At 44.6% G+C, this 25269-nt stretch overlaps 1 protein-coding gene across 3 annotated transcripts in view; it reads left to right on the top strand.

Annotated features, from left to right (window-relative positions):
• Positions 1-25269, top strand: part of RTN3 (reticulon 3) — a 42799-nt gene that overhangs the window by 5250 nt on the left and 12280 nt on the right. The window contains exons 2-3 of one of the 3 annotated variants that reach the window (XM_028708985.2): positions 8501-8551; positions 17451-19454. The exons of 1 other annotated variant lie outside the window; for it this stretch is intronic. In XM_028708985.2, the coding sequence (XP_028564818.2) occupies positions 8501-8551; positions 17451-19454 (2055 nt within the window). The remainder of the gene's footprint in view (positions 1-8500; positions 8552-17450; positions 19455-25269) is intronic. One more of the 3 variants, XM_028708986.2, reaches the window with a different exon arrangement.

Raw genomic sequence — 25269 nt, 5'->3', positions numbered from 1 at the left:
GCTCCTCTCATTAACTTGGGTTGCCATATTTCAAAAAGTAAAAACCAGGACACCCCGAATGTTGAACTTCTTCGATTGACTTGCCTGAGATCCAGGACAAAGCGCCACCTTTCGGAAATTCCCTCCTGACATCAATTCCGCCTTTGGAATCCGGACATATGGCAGCCCTACTTTAACATGCTTACCTTAGTTGTGACTAGACGGTAAAAAATGGCCAGATCATGGTGATGTCATTTCCTTAATTCTCACTATCTCAGAATTGTGAGGGTGGTGTGCTGAGTTAACAGAACCTGTTCTTGAAACCTTGGATTTGCTTTCCAAAATATTGAGGTGACCGCTTGGCATCCAGGGTGATGGCTGTGTATGGTTCTGCTGTTGTACTTGTCTTGTGCAGCAGCATTTACTCTTACCCATGGTTTGTTTGAGTGTTTGTGTATTTAATTCATATCCCACCTTTCTTCCATGGGCTTAAGGTGAGTGCCCGGCCTAAGGTTGCCCAGTGATTTCAAGGCTGAGTGGGGATTTGAATCTTGGTCTCTCAGGTCCCAATCTGATACCTCTCTGCCCTGCAAGAAAATTGTACTTAGAATGTTGGGTTAAAACCCTAATGTGGATCATGGCACCCCTTCCCTGTTGGATCAGTACTACGTCTTTTTTGCCTTCCTGAAATGGTACATTTTGTTGTATTTCAGCTCCCATCATACCTGACTGGAAGCCATGCTGGCTATGACTGTTGGGGGTTGGAGTGCAACAGCAACTGGAGGGCATCGGGTTGGGGAATTGTGCACTAATGCATTAAAAAAAGTAGTCTTGCAGGTGCTGCATTGCAGAATAGCTAAAAAAGCCTGGGATCCTTTTGCTGTTGTGGAGCCAGAGCCCCAAAGGATTTTGCAAGAGAAAAAGAAATGCATCCATTTACTCTCTGAGATGCATTTGGCTGGGCTGAGATGCAATCAGAGAGCTGCATCCATTCTCCTTCATAAGTAATAATAATAATAAATTATGCAGCACACTTGCTTTGCATTTGGGATAGTTATGAATAAGATATTGATCTCTCTGTGTGTGTTCTGGTGAACAATTAGAATACTTGGATAGTTACCCACTTCAAGGCAATTTGGTCCTGGGACACTGTTGTACTTGAATCTTCCCCCCCCCCCAGCCTTGGATTGCAAATTTAGTGGACCTCATTAGGAGAGAGATTATGGTTTCAGAGGTCTGGGTCCAATGTAGCCAAGCCACGGATAGGCCCTTGTGAGCAAACGGTGGACCCCTTGGCTCTGTCTTCTTCCCTTGCATGCTCCACTTGCCTTCTTTCCTTCTTGCTTGGAGTCAACCATAGTTTGCTTCCAGAACTGGAATTAGAAAAAAAGCACAATTTGAACTCATATTCCAGATTTTGGTTGCTCAAAGCAAGGGAGGGAGGGGATTTCGGCAGGTGAGTGGAGGAGGGAGAACGAAAGCCCAAAGTCTGTACATGATGACAAAACCATGGCTTGGCTGTAATATTTAAACTTGTCTTGAGTCTTTCATTGGGACACTGACCTGCCTCAAACAGAATTATTTGGTGGCTTGGAGGCTGTGTCTGCCCATGGCAGTAGAATGAGGGACTAACATATCCTGTTTCTTAGAGATAGCCAAGTGATGCCCTTCTGGTGTTGGTGCACTGCAACTCATATCATCCTTGACCATTGGCAACGCTTGCTGGGGCTGATGGGAGTTGGAGTCCAACAACCACTGCAGTTGGCTTCCTGCTCCATGTTAATCCCTAATGGAGACATGCCACTTTTGCTTTTTAAAATAATCAACAGAGGAGAACATGGGGGGGAGGACTGATCCCCGCCTGCAGTGCTTTTGTCGATCCATCCTACCGCCTTATTCTGCTCCATTTGTAGAGGCATCCTGAGATGCATTTTGTTGAGAACCTTAATTTAAAAAGCACTTGTCTGGCTGAAATTATGGGACTAAATCATCATTTTTTGAAAGCTCCAGGTAGCTCATGAGTCAGTTTATAATATTTTTAATGTTTTAGGGTGAGGTGATGATTCATGGCGTGATTCTGGGCTAAGAGATGCTACTTCTTGGCAAAGCAGGCCAGTGAAACTGGAAGTGTTGGTCCCAGTCATATTTTAATTGGGGGTTGATATGGACCATCTCTGGTTTGGAGTTGATGCAATACGTGTGTCATGAAGCTCTTAAACTTGATGACACAATGGCCCGGACTTTGCTGCATGGCAGTTAGGCAGCTGGTAACTTGGGATCAACCCACCATGTGAAAAATCTTGGCTTCATGTTGTGTTCGTGTGGACTCTTAGGAAAATGGCCACAGTCTGGGACACGCCCCCCCCCCCCCCAGGTTTTAAAGGCTTGATTACATATCATCTGCTTGTACAGTCAGCCAAGTGCCTTGATGGTGCCGTTTTAACTAAATTCGAGACTGGTTAGAAATACTGGACTCCAAGCAGCTCCGTTAGATGCCTGACACTCCTAGCCAGAAGTCTGGGTACTGTCCCTCAAGCAATTAGGAAATGTCCCTTGTTTGGATGCGTTTCCTCTTACGCAAGGCAGCTTAATTGTGTTTTCCACTAAACAGAAGCAAAGTTGACAACCTGCTTTTCCCATCTCTCTCTCTCACTCTTTTTTTCTCTGCATTGGGAATACACTGTGCTTCTGCACAAAGGCAGCTCTAGGCAGCCTTCCAGCTTTGTCCCAGCAACACGCACCCACACCAGCCATCATAACATGCAGCTCTTTCCTGTGATCCACCCCTTATGTGCAGGCCGCTGTTGCTTCAGCTGGGATGGCCTTAATGCTTCTTTTTTTTTTTTTACAGAACAGGTCTCTGGTGCTCATGAAACAGACATGGTGCAATCCCGTCTCACAGCATCTTTTCCCACCACATTAAAGCAACTTGGAAGGGCAGTGGGCATATAGATTTTGATAGGAGAAGCCACATTGGGGAGATGGGGAGCTCTTGTACTCCAACACGCATGAGCTGCTGTTGTGTCAGCTGGGAAGTGGAAGAAGGCAGGTCTAAGACTAGTACCTGTCTTTCTCCCTCTCCCTCCCCGCCCAAAGCATTTCCAGCGTAATTTTTAGGAGAATAAAAGAAAGGGGATTTTTTTAAAAAGTGAGAGACAGTGCTCTGAGCTGCTTCTCTGTAGCTGCTTCAAGCTTTGTTTCTGTTTTTAAAAAAGAAAAGCTACAATCACGCTTCTTAATGAAGTGATCCCCAGTGGTATACCTGGGAGTGGTACTTCTAAAGGTCATCATTACTCAATCTTCAATTGATGTGAAATGAAGGGAGGGAGGTGGTATGGTATGCGTTCCATGATGTGAATCTGTACCAACCACAAACTTCCTACGGCCAGGCCTCTAGCCAGGAATGTTGCAGTGAAATGGGGTGGGGAAGTATCAGTGCAGCACAGCTGGAAACTAAATATAGGTAGCCTGTTATGCTTATAGCTGTGCATTTGTATAGACAGTAAATTCCAGGTGCTTCTCAGTTACCCCAAGAACTCGACACCCGTTGGCCAGAACGCTGGTGGGTGGGAACAGGGCGGCGGCTTACTGAGCATTTGGGTAGAATTCTGCCTGCAGGGTCCCCCCCAAAAAACAAAAGAACTAGAGATTGCTTTAAAATTAAAGTTGAATGTTCAGGGAGGAGATGTAAAATTTTCCTAATTTCATCAAGCAGAGAAGATTCTGTGGGTAGCGGAGAAGACTTCTGAAATGGCCCCTGAAATGATTTCTCTGACATTATTATTTTGGTGGCAGCCTTTTCATAAGACTACATGAATCTTACCAGCAACATGTGATTGATTTGCCTTATTTACATATTTATATGCAACCTATTTACTGTTTCCATCACATCCTCAAGTAGCTGTCCAGCAAAGCTATTCTGAGTTGTGCAGGCTTTGCTGACACCCTCAGAGGCCTGCTGTGACTATTTGCTGCCCACTTGTGAGGATCATGAGAGGCCATGCATGACTCACCAGCAGATCCAGAGCCACCATTTGAAGACCAGTGGTTTAAGGATTCTTGTTTATAACCCAGCTTTGTTGTTTAGATAGCGCCTACAGCTGGGCCTTAGGGACGCGGGTGGCGCTGTGGGTAAAACCTCAGTGCCTAGGACTTGCTGATCGCATGGTCAGCGGTTCGAATCCCCGCGGCGGGGTGCGCTCCCGTCATTCGGTCCCAGCGCCTGCCAACCTAGCAGTTCGAAAGCACCCCCGGGTGCAAGTAGATAAATAGGGACCGCTTACCAGTGGGAAGGTAAACTGCGTTCCGTGTGCTGCGCTGGCTCGCCAGATGCAGCTTGTCGTGCTGGCCACGTGACCCGGAAGTGTCTGTGGACAGCGCTGGCTCCCGGCCTATAGAGTGAGATGAGCGCACAACCCTAGAGTCTGTCAAGACTGGCCCGTACGGGCAGGGGTACCTTTACCTTTTACTTACAGCTGGGCCTTGGGGTATGTCTGCTCCCATGTGAATCTCCTCCAGTTTTGAGTGATGCTGTGGTAAAAGTACAGACTCTCATGGATGGCAGATCAGCTTCCACAAGAAGCAAGGCTTCCTCAGTTGTGGCTCCAGTGTCATGGTCATTTGTTATGGTTGTCCTGTCATTTTCCCCCCAGTGGAAAGTGAAGGCATTTCTCTTTTTGCCTTTGGGGAGCTACGTCCATTGAGAGTGTTCTGCTACAGTGCTTATTTTCCTTAATTTTGTTTTACTTTCAATTAAGTGGTATTACATTATTATTATTATTATTACTACTACATCTAAGGGATATATTTTTTCTAACCTCAAAAAAAGAAAAAAAGAAAAAACAATTGTGGGAGGGAATCAATTGCATTGTGGTCCTAAGATTGTCCTGTGACTGTCTTGTTTGTTAACTTGAACTCTGCAAGTAGCAAATGTTTCTTAAAGCAGAAAAACAAGTTATGAGATTCCGGAGGAAAATAAATATGTGAAAACGAAACAGAAGTAAGCTGGGGGGGGGGGGGGAGTGTAAATTGGTGAGGGGAGAGTTAGTGGCCAAGAGTGTGAGTTGTCATGCCCCAGCCACAAATATCCTAGATGTGTACCTTAACAAGCTATTTTTTCAGCCTCCTCACCGGCTCTGTCTACAGTGAGGATTTAATCCTGGTCTACTTGGTGGAGGTTGTAAAGACTACTGAGACGACATAAGAAGCAATTTGAACACTAATGAGATAAATGTTGGACTTGGTAGCTGTACAAAGGCTAACTACTGCCCACTAGTAGTAATTTGCACTTTTAATGAAGATTCAACCTTTTTTTAGGAAGTGAGGTTAATATCTTTGCACTTGATGACAGTCAATAAATCTTAAAATGGTTTTCAGACCATTTTGTGGTCTTTAAACACAGCCCTGGACATTCAGAAAAAGTGACCATATGCTTTGGGAATGGCGTTAAAGCTTAGAGTAGCTTGTGCTTTTTAAGCTTACTACATTGGTCTGTGATCGGATTATTTAAATGTTTTATTAGATGCTTTAGAATGATCTTTGTAGTTCTTTTTTGGGGGGCCTCCACTGGGTAGAATGACATGGTACAAATATGAAAGAATGGTAAGGAATATGTCTGTAACTTGACCTGTTTTGCCTTGTGCTGTTCTCTGTCAAGGTCTGTCTTGTCATAGGTAGAAAAATGCTTTGTTGTTCATTGTTTGGTGGTGTATGTTTTTTTTAAAAACAAAACGATATTGTTTCCATGGTTTTTCAGCACAGTTGCTTTTTCTCAATGCAAATCCCAGCTTGGGATCCGCTCAGGCTGCCTCAGAAAAGCCTCCACAAAGAACCATCTAGAACTCTGCAATTATGCTCTGGCTGTGCACGCAAGCCTCTTGCAAGGTCTGATAAATCAAAATAAAGATTCCTTTGAAAGCTTAATCCTGTGGGCAAATGACACTAAATAGCCCTATTGGCAGAACAGCTGGGAACGGAGGAGTGATTGATAAGGGGGGCCAGGGGCTTTTCATTCATTTATTCTACCAGTGCATCTCTTCCCCCACCCTGAGCCTTGTTCTCTCCTGCACAACATCGGGCTGTAGCTAAGGAATGCATTTGCCAGTTGCTTCACAATGCACCTCTTTTAAAAGAGGGAGACCCCTGGTGCAAATTGTAACTTGTCATCTATGGTCTGCATAGAGCTGCTGTTCATCGTTGCTAAATAAGCTCTGGTGTTGAAATTTTCCCCTTGCGGAGGGGTGTTTGGGCAGGGATAAGCATGAGAAGCAACTGGCGAGAGCCTCCTCCCTTCCTTCCCCCCCCTAAGGAATTATTGCCAATACCAGTTCCCAGCCTGGCATGTCAGGTTTTCAAGCTTGTTCTCTCTCTTTTCTGTACAGTTACTCTGGAAAATATGAGTCATCTACTAAGGTCTGTGATAGAGTGGATAAACTGGTTTTGTCATATACAGTTTCCAGGCCATAGTTCTAGCCTTAAGCAGACTGCAGAATTTGAGATTCCTTAGGTATGGGTTGGACACAATCCTTTTTGGCAATTCCACACTGAAACTCAAGTTTCATGTACTGTAGTCCATGAGACAATCACTTCTCAAATATGTGTGTTAGAAACCGCACTTTCAGATACTTTGGGATGCATCCTATTAAACCCTACTCAGAGTAAACCAGTTGAAATCAATGAACTTCTTATTGATGATCATTGATTTCAACAGCTTCTTTGGATATAACCCTTGTAACACATTTCCTTGTTGGCCATAGATTATATTTATTAAAATGTATGTAGCCTGCCTTTCAGGAAAAATCTTACAAAGGCTAATGTAATTAGTAAAAAAATATATATACTGTAATACAAAAATCATATGTCCTGTAAAAACTTGTTGCAGCAGCTAATTATAGTGTGTGCTAAAACTACAAATTGGGACAGTTTTGGTAGGAGAAATCCTTTGAGGGGGGAGCAGCCATGCCCAGGCACCTGGACAGCATTAAAGAAGGCGCAAGGCCCCTGCCCCCTCTCTATAGCTCCCAGTTTGCAGTTAGAAGGGCGGGAAGTGCCACACAATGCAGAAACAGGTGTGTTCGTGAGTGTCTGTGTCCATGTTCCAAGCCAGCTTGGAGCTGGAGCAGGGAAGACGGAGGCTGCATTTGTCAGCTGTCCCATGCATGCATGTGTGCCTCTCTCTCCCTCTTCCAGCTCTGAGCTCAAGGACAAAGGGAAGCTCATATTGCCAAATCAAATTCCTTGCTCCCTTTGAACTTTGGGCTGGGGGAGCAGGTGGGAATCCTCTGCCCCACTGGCAGTGAGGTTGCAAGGAAGCCTGGGGCTCATCACACTTGCCCAAGGGCTATCTGAATGCATGCCTTGGCAAGTAAAATTGTGGAGCTCAACCATGGTTTGGATGCTAAGCTATGGTTAGTACAAACCAGCCTTCCCCAGCCTGGTGCCCCACAGATGTTCTGAACTCACCAGCTCCCATCAGTCCAGCCAACATGGCCAATGACTAGGGTTAATAAGAGTTGGGAGTTCAGAACATCTGGAGGACACTAGGTTGGGGAAGGCAGATGTGAATCATGGCTTGGCATAAAGAACTCTAATATGTAAACATTTCTGTCTTTCCCAGCAAGAAGGGGATGTTGGGCTTGGGCAACAGAGCTGTTTTCTGGTTAGATTCTGGCTGAGAATGGAGGTGTGAGAAGCACAGAAAGCAAAATGACAGCAAAGGGTGTGTCGTGATTGGAGAGAGAAGAATCAGCAATAAGTGAGGGATGCGTTTTGAGGCTCTTGACTGCAGATTCTGGTAGCATAACTGATAGTATGTTTTGATATGTATTGTGTGTTTTAGATAGAGTTTGAGTAAGGGTTCAGATGGGCTTCAGTGGCCTGGCAAAATTCCTCTACCTATTTTTATAAGGAAGTTGAATTCATTTCTTACTAACTTTGCATTGAAAGCCAGTGCAAGAAAGCTGGCACGGCGAAGCTAATTTTGTCATTCCCACTGCATCCAGGTACTCAACTTTGGGAGCTGCAGGAAATGATCTAGTAACCAGACTCAGACAGGGGTCACATTGGCTGCCTTTAGCTTTGCACATCTGAGGCTGTGGCCTCTGTGTAAAATGGGGTTGACCAGTTTTCTCTCTCTAAAGTCTCATTTAAGCAGCTGCCAAAAGCCTTCCAGTTACCCTGAAGTGTAGTTAGTTGCTTGTTACATACCTGTTCTTTTCCTGGCATTTCAAGCAAGAAAAAGAAAAATCAGAAGGAAAAAAGTGTGTTGTAGGTATTGTCGTGTGACGAGGTTATCCTTTTCCCTTCTTAAGCAGATGGATAATATCCTTCAGTTTGGCTTTGCTGTCGTAGAAACTTCATAAAACTTTGCAGCCAGGTGAGTGAGTAGCTGCTGATCTTTCCTCAGCCCCTCTCCTGTGGCCCAGGTACAGCTGAGACATCTGGAACTACAAAGCTGCTGTAATGTTTGTTTTTTCCTCCTTTCCAAGGTCATCAAGTCTCATCCTATGTATTTTCCTTTCAGATTCCTTTGTTTCTTCCTCTCAGCCTGTCTCTCTCTTTTCGACCTCACAAGGCAAGTCTGTCATTTTTCTTGTACCCCTGCTAAAAGAAAAATGTTGCAAAAGAGGCTGTAACTGGGAGCAGGATAAGGTTCATCTCTTTCAATTATCCCACACATCCTCTAGTTAGCTCCATAACTGCTTGTTGGATTATAGTCAACAGAGGTTCGTTCATGGCCTAGTATACGGTAGTTAGTGTCTACCTTCCCATTACTATTTCTAGCAAGCTGTAGCATTAAACTCTTGTCTGTGTTAAAGGTGCAGTCTTGAAACCACCATATTTGCTAAAAGTACATGGATTATTGTTCAGTGAAACAATATATCTTTCCGGGAGAGTGGGGGCTTGGTTGCCCCATCTGTGAAGGGGCACAAATTCAGATCAAAAACTTATCCAGATCGTGAAGTTTCAGGAGTTCAAGTTTAGAAAGGAACTACAATCTCAGTATGGCTCCAGTAGGCCTCTCCAAGGCGTTGTGACATGTTTCACAAAATAAATCTCCTTTGCTCAAGTTAATGATAATCAACAGAACAGCCATACCCTTATGTAGTTGTCTTGTTGGATAGTATTGCATCCTAGGCTACTGGTTTTCAAACTCTGCTCTAGGGCACTCAAGAGGTACCTCTGAGTGGTCAGCAATAGTAGTAAGCAACTTCCTGAAGTCCAGCTTGGCTGTGCTTAACAATCTTCCCATGTGATGTGTGGCTGTAAGGGAGAGTTGAGCATGCACTTGGTTACATATGTCACAAGGGGGGCAGTGAGGTCCAACGGACCTGCCCGGTGCCCTGTAAGTGTGGTACGCTTGACAGATCATGCCCCAGAATCTTTACAGTGCACAATGGCTCCCATAGAAGATGCTCCAGTATGTACTTTGCAGACAGGCTGGTGGCCTGTAGTGGTACAAAGTTTGGAAAATTGCTGTCCTGGACTCTCTGCTAAAGTGAATGAACGGAAACTCTTTCCAGCTTGCATGCCTTGGGCAGCAGATAGTTTGGTGCTGGCAGTGTTGATGTGGGTTTCCTTCGCAGTCATACAAAGTCAGTTAGAAGGAATGGTGGGACCTGCCTTTGTTGGGAAGGAGGTGTGTGATGTACCAGGAAGATGCTGGTAGGGAAGGTGCTGAAGAGTTGATAATTCTCTTGGCTCTTTAATACAGTTGGTGAGGAGGGTATGGATAGGCTTACATATTATGTATGTTACATAATAAGGGAGGGCCCATAACTCCGTGGTGAAGCTCATGCTTTGCATACCAGAGATCTCACATTTGATCCTTGGCATCTCCAGTTGAAGGGATCTGGGAGAGCTGTTGCCAATTTGAGTAGACATTACTGGACTAGACGGACCATATGGTCAGATTTCCTATGGCAGCTTTAAATAACAAGACCAGGTAAGAAGGAATTTGAAGATAAGTTGATCCAGAGATGGGAAACCAGTGGCTCTCTAATGTTGGTGGACTACATTTCCCATCAGCCCAAACCATCATGGCCAATGATCGGGATGATGGCAGTTGTAGTCCAGCAACATCTGGAAAGCCACCAGTTCCCCATACCTTATTCTATGACAATGCAAATAGTAGGCTTCAATTGCAATGAAACAAAATTTCTGTGTTTCCCCCCCTTAATGTTTCTCAGAGAAGTCACATGAATAATGGTGCTGATGTCTGTCTTCAACAGGATTCAGAATCTCACATCTTACCTTCCATTAGGTGAATTTTCACCTCCATGGAACTCTTTATATGCCAAGTTACCTCGCAGAGGATGCCAGGTGTTGGCCAGGCTTAGTGGACCTCTAACCATTGGTCCATAGTCAGCCTTCCCCACCCTGGTGCCCTCCAAATATTTAGGACTCCCAAGTTGCAACTAATTAGCCATGCTGGCAGGGGCTCCTAGGGTAGTAGTTTTAAGAGGGCTCCAGATGGAGGAAAGTTGGTTCACATAAACAGAATTGTGCCCTAGAATAGCTTGCCTAGTAGGCAACTAAGAATTCCATTTGGGCGGTTCGGTTTCTGTGCTAAGTGCAGAGGAAGAAAAGCTCCTTTCTTCATGACCAGTATAGAAATGCAGAGGGGGCTGGCAAAGAAGAACAGTTCGCTAGGTAGCCAGTCAGTGTGGTAGAAGGTTACCTCCTCCTTCAGTCTACAAAGAGGCAGAAGGCCATGCTTCTATGCAGGCCATGCAGGATGGGCCTACCCCTCTTCCACTGCCAGCATGAAAATGCAGGCCTCATGGCAGGCTAATAATTTTAGTGAGCTTATTTACAAACCTGTGCTAGAAACACACACACACACACACCCCACATTCACCTGTGACTTTACATTACGTGAGAAGACTACTAGTAGCATATGATCTGACAAAGTTTGTCTGCCAGTCCTGATCTTCTCACTGAGGAGCCCCAGGGCTCCCAGAACACAATTTGGATAAAACCACTCTCCATGACCACTAGTAGAGGTAGAAGCTTAGGACCTGCATCCAGGAGTGTGGAATCTACAGCCCTCCAGCAGTTGTTGAATTGCTCTTCCCATCTTTCTTTGTTCTTGGACATGTTGTGGAGGGCTGAAGGGTGTTGGAGCGTAAAAACATCTGTAGGGACCACAGGTTCCCCACCCCGAGCAACACAGCATTTCAGGCAAGGCCTTAGAAGTTCACGCTGGCTTAGGTTTGCTCCCACTGCCAGCACAGGTTGGCCCAGTGAAAAGTGGTAGCCATTTCTGCCCCCAGAGCTAGGTATTTGCTGATGGAGGGTTCGGGGTTGAAATGTTGGCTGTTTTTTGTTTTGCTAAAACACCCACAGTTGTGACTTGCTATAAGCACCATATGAGCATGTTGACACGCCAAGGTGCAAGCCAGGTGTGATCTTGAGAATCAGGTTGCAATTCGTTCCACATCAGCAACACTGCTGGTGGTGTTGTTGTCAGTCCAGCATTTTGCCTTGCAACACCCCATTGGCACCCATTTCATCACTGTTACAGCTACACCTGATACTGTGGATTATTGTCCACTGCATCATGCAGCTGAAAGGGAGTGTTGGCTGTCGAGATACATCCTAACCACCTCAGTTGAGACCAGAGCAGGCCTCGGAATTGTCCTGGCCAATCAGCATCTTGTTTCCAAACAGTATCCTGCTAGATGTCACTACCACAAGGGTAGCCAACCTGTGACTCTCCAGATTTTGGACCACAGCTCCCATCATCCCTGACCTTTGGTCATTGTGGCTGGGCTTGCCAGAAGTTGGGAGTCCCAACAAAATCCAGTGGGCACCATGTTGGCCTATTCTAGAACAGGAATAGGGAATCTATGGCCTTCCAGATGTTCTTCGTCTCCCAACTCTAGTCAGCCACAGCTGGCATAGTCAGCAGTGGAGTCCAGCAACATCTGGAGGGCCAAAGGATTCCCCAACCCTGTGGAGCCCTTTTGTTTGTCCTTAGCACCTTGCATTCAGGGGGTAGACTGAAACATTTAGGCATCTGAAATGCTTTCAGCCCCGGAATAGGAAGCTGCTACAATGAAAGACATTTGGGGCAAACAGCAGCAAACCAGTTACAGCCTTTTTTGTAAACAACAACAAAAAACATTTTTCTTCTCACTCCCCCCCCCCCCCTTTCTAATACTTAAAGTTCCCTCGAGACCTAGCTTGGCTGCAAAGTCCTGGCTGATTTCCTTATCTTGGTGCTGTGGCTTATCACGTGCTATTTCTATGGCTGCTTCTGCACGCTGTGTTTTTCTTTCTCTCTTGAAGAGCTTCACCTTTGTCTGTGTATACTAGCTTTTTGAAGAAACCGAGCACTCGCCAGTTTGATTTGGCAGGCAAAAAATGGAGGTGTGGAGTGGCAATGGCAGTAAAGCATGCAGGCGACTAAAATTTCTGGGCAAGATGCTTAGTCAGGAGGGGCTCTAGGGCATGTGCTGGTAAAGAAATCCTGACTGATACAAAAATCCTCCTTGATTCTGCAATGGAAACAATTCATGTAAATTTGATTAAACTGGAAAAAAATAAATCTGAGGGCTTATTCTTGCTTAGCACAATCAAGGTAGTATTTGGGTTTTGTTTTGTTTTTCCAAGGGCTGATGTGGAAGATAGGTAAGGTGGTTAGGGTTGCAGTGACATAACCAGATATTATGGCAAATTCTGATGTTACAGCCAGACTATGCCTCAGGTTCACCCACTCTTTTTCCCTCTCCCTCTCCTCCCACATGCCCAGATTCCTCGCACTCTCGCTTTGTGATTCACAACAACTAATTTGCCATGGCATCTTGCTTGCACAAGCTATGGGCAATTTGCCTCCAAACTAGAATTGGAAACCTTGGTTTGAACTGATTTCTGGCCTTCAGGTAAGCTATGGTTTGGTGGTGACCGTAGCTTACTCCATTTTGAACATAACAACAAACCATGGTTATTGTAAATTGAACAGTCTTAGGGGGACTCAGGATTGCAGAAGGGAATTTGTGAGCCCAGGTCACAGCTCTGGCAACTAAATTGTGATATAGCCATGACTATTGTAAAGAGATTGGACAGCTTGGAGCCCCTTTCAAATCTGTTCCTGCTTTGGAACCTTTAACCCACTGGTTTTCAGGCTCCCTACCCTCCACAAAGGCTCTCCACCCTTATTAGTCAACTGAGGAACCATTGTATATTCCAAAAGATTCTAAAGCACACTCAATATACTCATGGCACCTACTGGGCCTAGAATGTGTCCAAACACGTCTCTTAGTATTGCAGTGGGAAAAGCTTGTTCCTAATTAAGGACCCCTAATTAAGGACACCCTAATGAGGGTATCACAGCTGTCTGGCACACTGTTGGAAAGCCACTGCTTTAATTTGATAGTGTGCCCACAATCACAAGATCTGCTTTTATTTAAAAGCTAGGGGGAAAAGAGCTGGAAATGTGTGTTTGAAAACTGAAAAGGTAGATAATTTCTGTTTTAATGCAAGGCAAAAACTACTGCACTGTACCCTTATGTAAGGAGCCCTCTTGTTGTTAAGCCAAGGTCTGTTGCAGCATGTCTATTTTGAGTAAAAGTTAGTTGAATTCTAGCCAGAGATGATGTCCAGGTGCTGGGTGACTTAATTAGTGCAGATTGAAATAGATTGAAATGATTTGCAGGTGGTTTTTGTTTTGCTTCCAAGTTAGGCAGGCTGCTGTCCTCTGGGCCTGACTTAAAGCTGACATTGAAAATTTGAGGTGCAAATACGTTGTGCTACCTGGTCTTGCCAATCCATGTCTCATTCATTGTGTGTCTTGTTGGGTCCAGCAGGACAACGGAGATAGATCATATCCTATTGTAACATATATGCCACACTCCTGGTGTCTTTCTTTTCAGAATGGCCTGAGGGAGATATCTGAGAATAATTTCACTCTTCGTAAGGCTACTGACTAACGGGGTAACCCCCACAAAAAATTAGAAAACTGCCTTATTGCAGCCTTCCCCAGCCTCATGTACTCCTGTTGCTGGACTTCCAACTCCCATCACCACCAGTGAATATAGTGGATGGTTGCAGATTGCAGGAGTTGGACGGCCAAAAACTAATGGAGGGCACCAGGTTGCGGACAGTTGCCTTTATTGAAGCAGAGCCCTTGGTGCATCTACCCTGGTACACACTACTGTGACATCTGTCCAAGCAAGGTTCCTACTTCTCTCCATGGAGAATGCCAGAGGTTGAGCCTTGGACCTTTTACATACAGTGAGCATTCTGCTACTGAGTTGTAGGCACTCCTGCAAGTTAAAGAATGCCGATGAAGTTGTCTTATACCAAGTCAGTCTATTGGTCTACCTAATTCTGTGTTGTCTACTTGGATGGGCAGTGGCTCTCCAAGATCCCCAGGAAGTGGTCTTCTTGGCCTTGTTACCAGAATCCTTGGAACTGGAAATGCTTGGGATTTAACCTAGGCTCTTCTGTGTGCAGAATTCAAATTACCACTGAGATGGGCATTTAAATGCCATCAAGCAGCGGACAGTTCTGAGGGTACTGAGACTTACACTATTCGAAAGTAGATGGTAATAAGAGTTTTGAGCTCCGTCAAGTTTGTGAGTAAATTCCCTGCTTCTGCTCAGTGTAGTTGCCTTAAAACCAAAATTCACCTGACTAATCTGTGTGCTTCTCTTGAGCATTAAGACCTTATTCAGGCTTTCCTTGGCTGTAACTGGTGTGCCTGCCAGGCTTGTAGTTGGAGGTGAAGAGGAGCACCTATAGGCATGCAGTTGTTTTTAAGGCTGAGCTGTCTCAGGCAAGTGACATTAAAGTTTTACGTCACATCTGCTGTATTGGAACCTTGTTCTGTTCCTCCATGGCATGATCTTCAGACAGTTCCTCAAGAAGACCAGAACTGGGCATTGGGCTTCCCTGAAGCACAGCTTGCCTATTACTACTGACCTTCCCCAGCAGGTATAGGCATACCCTCATTCTTCCTCTTTCTTACTGTTTTAAATTGTTGCGCTGCCACCGGCACACATGCACCATGGGGTCTGTCCACCAACCCCAGTAGATCAGGGGAGGGCAGCCTATTTTCTGCTGGGCCACACTCCCTTGGAAGTAGATTGGGGATGATAGACAGAAAGTAGGTGGGGTCAGAGCTAAAGGTGAATGGAGCCATTCCATTTCTTTCTCTGTTCTTCTGCCACCCCATTTCCCCCTGCCTTCTTGCCACCTACGGCCACCTACGACTCTTCCAGTGTTAGAAACTAGGATAGAAAAGCTATTTGCCACATGGCTTCTGGAACCTACGTTATGGCCACAAAAACAAAGTCTAGTCACCTTTGCAAGGGTGACTTGCGCTACACAGCAGCGAGCCTACTTTGGAGTCAGCTGGGAAGGAATTTCTCCTCCTATGCCCTCAGCACCAGTGGCAGCAATTTTATTCTTGAGTCTCTGTCACCATGCATGGCGACAAGACTTCTCAAAGTTCTCGCATTCTGACAATCCCCAGTCACAAAATGTGCCTGGCACCTGGCTAATTTTGAACACTGGACTAATTAGCTTTAGGTTGCTTACCCCTGCACTAGATAGTTGACAGACCCAACAGGCTTATGCATCATCACAGGGACTTCTCGGCATACCTGTGACCCAGGGTAGTCTTGCATGGAAGCAAGTTGTTTTGAAATTAGTGAGATGGCGTGAAGACGTGAGAATAGCCGTTCCATGTTTCAGGAGCGTGTTTCTTTGATGCAATCAAGGCAGTGGCTAAAATGTTTCAGTAGAGAGTCCTGTGCTCAAATGGTCCTCTTTCAAGAAAACAAGCTGTCATCAGGACTTCCTTCCTAGAGCATATCCTCACTGGCTAAATTCAGAATACAATATAGTAGCACCATGAAAAGTTTCAACTGTCACCTGACCTTTCATGGTTTGAGACTGGATGGATGAAGTCATAACCGTGATATGTTTCGTGAAGCAAGAAGGGGACGTGTTCATGTTCATTAACGAGGATTTCTTCCCTGCCTTTTTGTCGTTAAGGGCACTTAAGGTGGCTCCATGAGGATAATGAGCAGGAGAAATGAACACCCTTCCCGTCTAGATTCTGTACACAAAGGGGAGATTTCTGCTGTGGACTTGCAACCATTAGTCCAGAATGCAGTTCTTCAGAAGCTCACTTGTGGATGATGCCTTCTGGCTGTAATATTGCACTTGTCCAAGAAACAGCCTGTCACGGTTCCAGCTTTATTTTCCCATGGCATTCTAAGTGTCGGGTGACTGAGAAGAAAAATCCACTGAGTAACTGAAACTCGGTTCTATTGCAATATGTGGGCTGGTGCCCTTAGGCTCTTGGCACACCCCTCCAGTGCCTTTCTCAACCATTGCCCCAAGCCTAGGGAGTGGTTCCCAGTATTGCTCTGTCATGTCAACCCAATCCAGAAGCATTGGTAGAATTACCCATCTTAGGGCTCTCCGACACCTAGAAAGGACAGGATAGCTCAGTCAAGGCAGAGGGCACATAGGAAGGATATAGTCAGATCTTAGGTGCACCTAGCCTTGTGGTGTTAATACTCTCCTGAGTTTCACGGAGGGGTCTTTCCCAGTACAGCCTCATTTATCACAGCTATACATTTGTAGAGTTGGAAGGGACCATGAGGATCATCTAGTCCAAACCCCTGTAATGTGGGAATCTTTCACCCAACATGGGGTTCAAACCCACAACCCTGAGATTAAGAGTCTCATGCTCTACAGGCTGAGCTGTCCCTCAGGACATGATGCCTGGGGTTGATCCCGAGACCTCCTGCATGCAAAGCATGTGGTCTCCTGCTGAGCTACAGTCTCTCCCCAGTTCGCTCTATTATATTACTTGGTGTGACAGTAGTTGGAAGGGCCTTTTTGCTCTGTCCTGTGCAAGCAGCACAGGCTGTTGCAAACTAGTAAACTAGTAAAACATGCCATTCTTGTAGAGCTTCAGAGTTCCTAGACACTTTGCTCAAGAAGCCCCCCCAAACAGTGACAGCTTATCAGAACTGGGGTGCATCTCCCTGCAGCCATGCCACCCTGTAAGCGACCAGCATCATTCTGTTCACATGCACTAATTTGGGTTACTTCTATTCATCCACCCGGCATGCTCACCATTGCACACTTAGATATTTTATTTTATTTTATTTTGGCTGACCTGAGCTCTTCATCTGCTATGAACTTAACTGTTGGTGGCTTTTATGTTCCTGTGGATCATAATTCCCCTGTGAAGTGGTTCCCTTGTGAAGTCCTATGGGTGACAGTCTCTTGCATGTTTGCCAAGGCAGATGTTTCGGAGTCTTGTCTCCCTAGTTCTAAGAGCATGTTTGCCTGCTTGACTGTGAAATCTGTGACTGCTGCTCTTTCCCTTTTATCCCGTTTGTAAAATGGGGGCCCCTAGATGGGTCCGTGTCTCTTCTTCCATGTGTCCCAACAACTTGGGCTTCCAAGGTTGCAATTTCCTTCCTCCCCTGTGTTCTCTTGATCAGCTGGAGCTCAAGCTGCTTTTTTAGCATATTCAGGAAACCAGAGGGAAAGAAATGGCAAATCCGCACCCTCAGATGTAGGAAAAGAATTCATAGATGGCCAAAGTCAGGACCACAACTATGGGACCAGTGAAGGTTTGGGAGCAGGGCCAGTCTCTGTAGGATCCACTGGCCTAGAGGAATCATCTCTCTCTGTTGGATCCAAAGTTCACATCTGTGACCCGGTGGTACAAGCTTCTTCCTTGACTCATAATGACTTTAAGGGAGGTGTTGCCCTAGATGGAAAAGTTGATCTGAGTAAATGTGACCAACACAAAAAACCAGCTTCAAGTGGAGTTTCCAAATTGGCTTTGCTAACCAACCCAAAAGACGAACCCGAGCACTCTCTACCCAGGGTTGCCTACTCTCATTCCCCAACATCCCCAGTGGTAGCTGGTGAGGCCGTTGTGGAAAAAGATTCCCCTGAGTCTCCATTTGAGGTCATTGCTGACAGATTGGAATTTGATAAGGAATTCAAAGATGTCCTTGCAAGCAACTCCAATGATATCAGTAGCAACTGGGTAATGCACAGCGAAAGGGAGCTCCTCACAGACATCCCAGAAGACAGCGTGTGTGAGTTTCAAGTGAAGCCACGGGGCGGGAGCCGAATTCCGCCGGGGCCTGGCCTCTCACGCCAGTCTTCAGGCACAACGGCAGCACTGGAAGAAGTGTCCAAATGTGTCCGTGACTTGCACAGCTTCACGAGCGAGATGCTCAACTGGGATATGATTCCTAAGGATCTGGAGGACAAGCCTGATGACTTCGGCAGCTCGGGCTTCTTGCCATCGCCTACCCGAGATTCAAATGGTGTCGCTGCCGGGTCGGTAGGTGGCAAGGTGGAAGCGAGCAAAGCTTCCAGCCCTCACCAGCCCCTCAAAATCAGCATCCACCAGAAAGACAGCACATCTCCAGTGGAGAAGGATGAGAAGCAGGCCGTAGTCGGTCGTGAGGTATCTGTTGTGAAAGTCATTCCCACCGCTGCAGCAGAGCCGAAGGCAGATGTCCGCTGGCCAAATTCCAGCCTACCCGAAATGGCTGATGCTGACAGCTCTGGGGAGTCGGACGACACCGTCATAGAAGATGCTACTGTGATTCCAGCCTCCCAAAATGAGACTGCTGCAGAGAGCAGCAAGCCGCTCCCCAAGGCACTTGACTCTGTCAAGACAGCGGTTGTACATATAGACGACAAAGGGAGCAAGCCACGTAAACCCAGCCCAGAAGGCGCAATTCCACCCAAGGCCCTGGAATGCAATTGGGGATCCATTGATGACTTTGAAGCTATCCAGACCAAGACAAATGTTCATGGGGGAAGTCCAGTCGCTGCTCCTCTGCCGCCTAAACATCCCTCTCCTGGCATACCTCCTAAAGCAGGGCAGGAATTGTGCACTTATGGACAGGACCTACTTGGGAAAAGGCCCAGGATGGACGGCCTCCCCTTGGACAATGTAAAAGAGGCTGTGTGCCCAGACTCCCTCAATGGGGAGAACTTTATGGGCTTCACGAAGGAGTGCTTGAAATCCAAAGGGAGCGAATCTCCGGATGACGCTGTTGAGACCTTCTCGGAAGCAGAGCTAAAAGCAGCAAGATCCGAGGTGGCAGATCCCCATTCACAGCAGCCGCCAAAGGTGACTCAAGACTTTGAGCAAGAGCACCTCACCATCAAGGCCCTCAAAGAAGTTGGCAGGAAGGCTGAGACAGAGAGGGAGCCACTTCCACCAAGCAAGGTCTCTGTTCCCGGAGGGAGGCGTCCTGGGCAGTACTGCGAGGTACCCCCAGACCCCCGAGGTCCTGTTCAGAAGTCTGCCTTGGAGAAGAGACCCCTCTGCCTTGAGCAAGCTGTGGACGTGAAGCTGGCTTCTGCCCCTGCTGCCCTTGGCGGGCACGACATTCCCAACAAATCTTCCCAGGCCCCTCTTCCCGAGCCTCCTATGCCACATGCTATTGCAAAATTACTGGCTGAATTTTCAGGTAAACACACTCTTTGGTTGCTGCTTTTTTATGCCTTGCATGCGTGGCCCTCTAAAGACCAATATTATGTTAGTTTTCCTCTACAGGGGGTGGCAGTGGGCCACTCCATAGGTACCCTAGTTTTACAGCAGCCATGCCCCTGCAATTTAGTGTTCTCAACCTGCTCTGCGTTCATCAAGGATGAGATTCCAGGAGTACCTGAGGGATCTGAAAACTTGAAAGATGCCCAGTCCCTCCTAGTGCTACTGGCCCTATTAGAACTCTATATTTCTTCAGGGGAGGGGAGCTGTGTAACCTTGTGCTTATATGGCTTGCTTAACTCCCAGAAATTGTAATAGGAAAAAATATTACCCCCACCACACCCAAAACAGTAACAACCACACCATGGTGCCTTACCTAAAACAGAACCACAAAATGCTGAGCAGTAATGGGAATGAAGCAATTGCTTTAAATCTGCATTAATCTGCATATGAGAGAGAACAAGGACTTTGGTGGAGGGGATGAAGTAGTTCATAAATTATGCCCCCCCCCCCCGCCAAATTGCTGAATATCAGACAGAGAAATTTGGGAGCTCAATTGAGCTAAGTTGTACCTAAGTTTGTATATGCAGGAGTCTGCCATCTTACTCTCACTTACCTAGGAGTAATCCCCGTTGCCCTCAGTGGGGCTTACTTCTGGGTAGATTCTGTATAGGATTGCAGGGTAAATTCCAGATTGTGTTCCACTGCAGTATGAATCGCTCTAATGTTACAAGGTGTGTGTCTGAACTCACACATGTCTAGAACTCGTGTGTATTCATTCGCACACTCCCAAGACTTTTAGATAACCTTTTGCTAGAGTAAGGGAAGGTGGGCATTGGCCTTCCTCTTTGCCTGTTTGAAAAGATGCCGTAAGAGTATCTTTCTGCATTTGGAGGTGGGTGGGGAGAAGTTGTTGCTAGGAAGACTTCCTCCCAGTGAGGGAAATCTCGGCCCATCACAACCCCGGGGAGTGCATGCCGTATTCCCCCTGCTCTCCTTTGTTCACCAGCATGGCTTTTATGGGCTTGATACCAGACAAGCACAACAGAGGGATTCTTGGCTTCTGCTCTGTTTGGGCTGCAGGCTTCAATTTTTGCAGATGCTTTTCCTCTCTCCCTTTCTTTGTTTTTATTTTCAAGCTGAACTGCAAGCAGAGGGGTGGGGGTTAATGAGAGGCAAAACCCATCATTATTTTTATTTTCCCCTCCTCTGTGGGTCAAGGAGCAGGCAGCCTGAAAAGGGTTTTTTATAAACTTTCATCTTTGGCGAGTTGCCAGTCGCCCATCTCCCATAAAGAGGGAGTGGCTCTCCCATGTCTGAACAGAGAGAGTCTTGTGCTGAGTTTTAAATGCCTCCTCTGTGCTGCTGCTCCTAGGAGGGGCCCTTGCCCCATGGTGGGCCACATGCTTTGCATGTGTAAAGTCCCAGGCTCAATCCCTGGGGTAGTTCTTTTTTTTTTTTTTTTTCAATAAGTTTTTATTAAGGTTTTCCATTAAAAACACCAAAATATGTCCATATACATATCACAAAATTTGTCTTATTTGGACCTCCCACAACTTCTCTGACAATCTTTCGTAGTTCAAATCTTATCTACACATTCCTTTGTTTCAATATTCCCATTGTTTTATATATTTCTGTTCTTATTTACCTACTGGTCATATTTCCTTATATTTTCACAAAGCTTCTTTAAAACCCACTAGCGTTGTTCCCTCCTCACATGTGTTTTCCAAATACTCCGTAAATTTTCCCCAGTCTTCAAAAAATCTATGGTCTTTTTGATATCTGATTTTTCCAGTTAATTTGTCCAGTTCTGCGTAGTCTGTTAATTTTGACCTCCATTCTTCTAAATTCGGAACCTCTTCTTGTTTCCACCTTTGAGCTATCAATGTCCTTGCTGCGGTGATTGCATACTGAAATAGTTTCCTATCTCTCCTACTTATATCCATTCTTGTTATCCCCAGCAGAAAGGTTTCTGGTTTCTTAACGAAACTGTATTTTAACATTTTCTTTAGCTCAATATGTATCATCTCCCAGAACCCCCTTACTTTCCTGCAATCCCACCACATATGCATAAATGTTCCTTCTTTCTCCCTGCATCTCCAACATTTATTAGAAATTTTGTACATTTTTGCTAGTTTTGCTGGTGTCATATACCACCTGTATACCATCTTCATTGTATTTTCTTTTAGTGTAACACATGCCGTAAACTTCAGATTTTCATTCCAAATTTTTTGCCAATCATCTAAATCTATGTTATAGCCTAGATCTTTGGCCCACTGAATCATAACTACTTTTACTTCCTCATCCATTGTATGCCATTCCAATAAAATTTTGTACATTTTCGAAATTATTTTACAGTCATTATTCACAATTTCTGATTGGAATTTTGAATCCTTTTCTTTATAACCTTTTTCTTTCTCTTCCTTTTTAAACATTTCATTTATTTGTCGGTAATGTAGCCAATCATAGACATGTTCCTTTACTTGTTCGTATGGTTTTAACCTCCACTTTCCCCCTTCCTTCACCACCAAATCTGCATAGGTAATCCAATCACTTCTCATATTAGTTTTCTTAACGCCTATGACTTCTAGTGGGGATAACCAATGTGGAACTCCGGTTTCTAGTATGTTTTTGTATCTGTCCCATACTTCCAGTAACGATTTACGAAAGATATGGTTTCCAAATGATTTATAACCTTCCTTCTTTTCTTTCCAAAGATGCGCGTGCCATCCAAACCTAGTATCGAATCCTTCCAAATCAAGGAGCTTTGTATTTTTTAATTTTATCCATTCTTTTAGCCAGCAAAGGCATGCTGCTTCGTAATATATCTTCAAATCTGGCAGGGCAAAGCCTCCCCTTTCTTTTGCGTCTGTTAGTAATTTGTGCTTAATTCTCGGCTTTTTGCCCTGCCAGATATATCTAGAAATCATTCTTTGCCAGTCTTTGAAAATCGCCACTCCTTTTAATATTGGTATCATCTGGAAGAGAAACAGCATCTTCGGTAGCACTGACATCTTGATCATTGAAATTCTTCCCCAAAGGGACAGTTTTAACCTATTCCATATTTCCAAATCTTTCTTAATTCCCTTCCACACCATCACATAATTGTTTTGGAACAGATCAATGTTCTTTGGGGTTAACCATATTCCCAAGTATTTCACTTTTTTTGCAATTTCTATACCCGTTTTTTGTTGCAATACTTCCATAGTTGTTTTTTCCATGTTCTTAGCTATAATTTTGGTTTTTTTCCTATTTATGATGAACCCAGCCACCTCTCCAAATTTTTCAATTTCTTCCAGTATCTCTGTTGCGGTCTCCAACGGTTCCTCCGCCATCAAAACTAAATCGTCGGCAAAGGCTTTAACTTTGTATTGATTTTGGCCTACTGCCACCCCCTTTATGCTATCCTTTTTCCTAATTGAATCCAGTAACACCTCAAGAACCATGATGAATAGAAGTGGTGACAATGGACAACCCTGCCTAGTACCTTTGGAGATCTTTATTTCTTCCGAGATCACATTGTTTACTATTAACTTTGCTTTTTGCTCCGTGTATATTGCCTTTATCCCATTGAGAAAGTTATTCCCCATATCCCTCTGTTCAATATTTTCTAACATAAAATCCCATGATACGTTGTCAAACGCTTTTTCAGCGTCCACGAACATCAGCATTGCTTGCTTCTCATTCCTGGCAGTCAGATATTCTAGAATATTTATAACATTTCTTACATTATCTCTCATCTGCCTACCAGGAAGGAAGCCTGCCTGATCTTCATGGATAATTTCTTGTAAAACCTTTTTAAGTCTTTCTGCAATTATTCCGGCGAAGATTTTATAGTCCGTGTTTAATAATGAAATTGGTCGGTAATTCTTTACTTGGGTTAAATCCGCATCTTCTTTCGGGATAAGAGTTATAAATGCTTCCTTCCACGTTCCTGGGATTTCTCTCTCCTTTAATATGCTATTCATAACCTCTCTCAATGGTAACGACAGGGTTGTTTCCAATTCTTTGTAATATCTTGCTGTGAACCCATCTGGTCCTGGGGCTTTTCCATTTTTCATTTTCTTTATCGCCACCTTTATTTCTGCTAAATCGATTGGGGTGTTCAGCCTTTCTTGTGCTTCTGTCGGGATCTTTTGTACCTCTTTCTCTTTTAAGTATCTCTCTATCTTCCTCCTGTTATTCTTCTCTTTTCTTTTATACAGCTGTCTGTAAAAATCCAAGAATCCTTTCCTAATATCTTTGGGATTAGTTATCTCTTCTCCTCCCACTTCAATTTTGTTAATTGTATTTTGCTCTTTCCTTTTCTTGGTCTGCCAGGCAAGCCATTTTCCTGATTTGTTTGCAAATTCGAAGTTCTTTTGTTTCAATTTTTTGATATTCCATTCCACCTCTTTGTTAATCATCATTGCGAATTGAGATTGAAGAACCTTAATGCTTTGCTTAATTCTTTCATTATTTGGTTTCTTAATTAACTTTTGTTCATTTTCCATAATTTGTCTTAAAATTCCTTTCTTTTCTTTTTCTCTATTTTTCTTTTTAAGCGAATTCTGCTGTATGAAGAAACCCCTCATTACCGCCTTGCTTGCATCCCAGACTGTACACATTTTCGTTCCTTTGTTGCAGTTATCTTCAAAATATTCTTTCAGTTTCTTCTGTGCCTCCTGTATGACCCTTTGGTCGTCCAGAAGATAATCGTTTATTCTCCATCTGAATGTTCTTTCTTCGAAGCCTTTAAGTTCCAGTTTGATAGGACTATGATCTGAGATAACTCTCGGTTGAATTTCAATCCCTGGGGTAGTTCAGGGGATGGCAAGACGCTTTGGCTGCATAACGTCCCAGTTTGACAGTCTCCAATGGAAAGGATCTCTGGCTGGAATCCTTGGGAGCTGCTGCCAGTCAGAGCAAAGCAGTACTAAGTTGGGCTAGCCAATCCAGTCTGACTTGATACAAGGCAGCCTCATGTTGTCATATGATGTGTGTCTTTCTTGCTTGGGCATTAGGGCAGCACCAAGTGATACTGTATTGTTAACTCTGCTTTTATCATGTTCTTGTAATTTTATTGTGTTTTTTCCCTTGCTTGTAAACCAGTTCAGGACTTCTGAGTTAGGAAGTCATATACAAATTTATTGAACCTCAACCCACACCACAATTTCCAGGTGTACAGAGATTAATGTATTTAAAACGAGAAAGAACGCTGGAGACTCATAATATTTGCTTTATTTCCAAATATGAATAAGACAGGGTGGGGCCTTCTCACAGTTGTCTCCTACCCCATAGGATTCCCTTCCAAAGGCACAATTGGTTCTGTCAATTCGGGTTTTTAAGTGAACTTTTAAAGACTGATGTTTTTCCCTTGCTTTTAGTGGCAGATATTTATGTATCTGCTTCTGGTGGTATTCCTTACGGTGTTTCTAAGATGTATTTTGCTCAGTCCTGATTAATTTCATATCATACTTCGTTACTTTTTATTTCGTTTTTGCATATATTTACACCACCCAGATAATCTTTTAGATCAAGAGTAATATAGACATGTTTAAATAAAAAAATAGATAATACAAGTAGAGGCAAAGAGGCACATCTACAAGGCAACTGCCGTCTCTGCTTGCCTCTTCCGCTCAAAGAGTGTTTATTGCATTCCCCCAAACCTGATGGATAACTTCATTTCAAAAAGCACACAAGTTCTGTTACGAAGAGAGCATTTCTTGCCACCATCCGGTTCCCACTAGCAAAATCTCAACCAGCCTTCCTGGACTATTATTATTAGCCAGCAGTCTGCCTAACAACAGGAATGG

This window comes from Podarcis muralis, chromosome 16, assembly GCF_964188315.1.
Source record: "Podarcis muralis chromosome 16, rPodMur119.hap1.1, whole genome shotgun sequence".
In the NCBI taxonomy this organism is placed as follows: Eukaryota; Metazoa; Chordata; class Lepidosauria; order Squamata; family Lacertidae; genus Podarcis; species Podarcis muralis.
The sequence above is the reverse complement of the archived record's forward strand: the minus strand, read 5'-3'. Positions and strand labels throughout refer to the sequence as shown.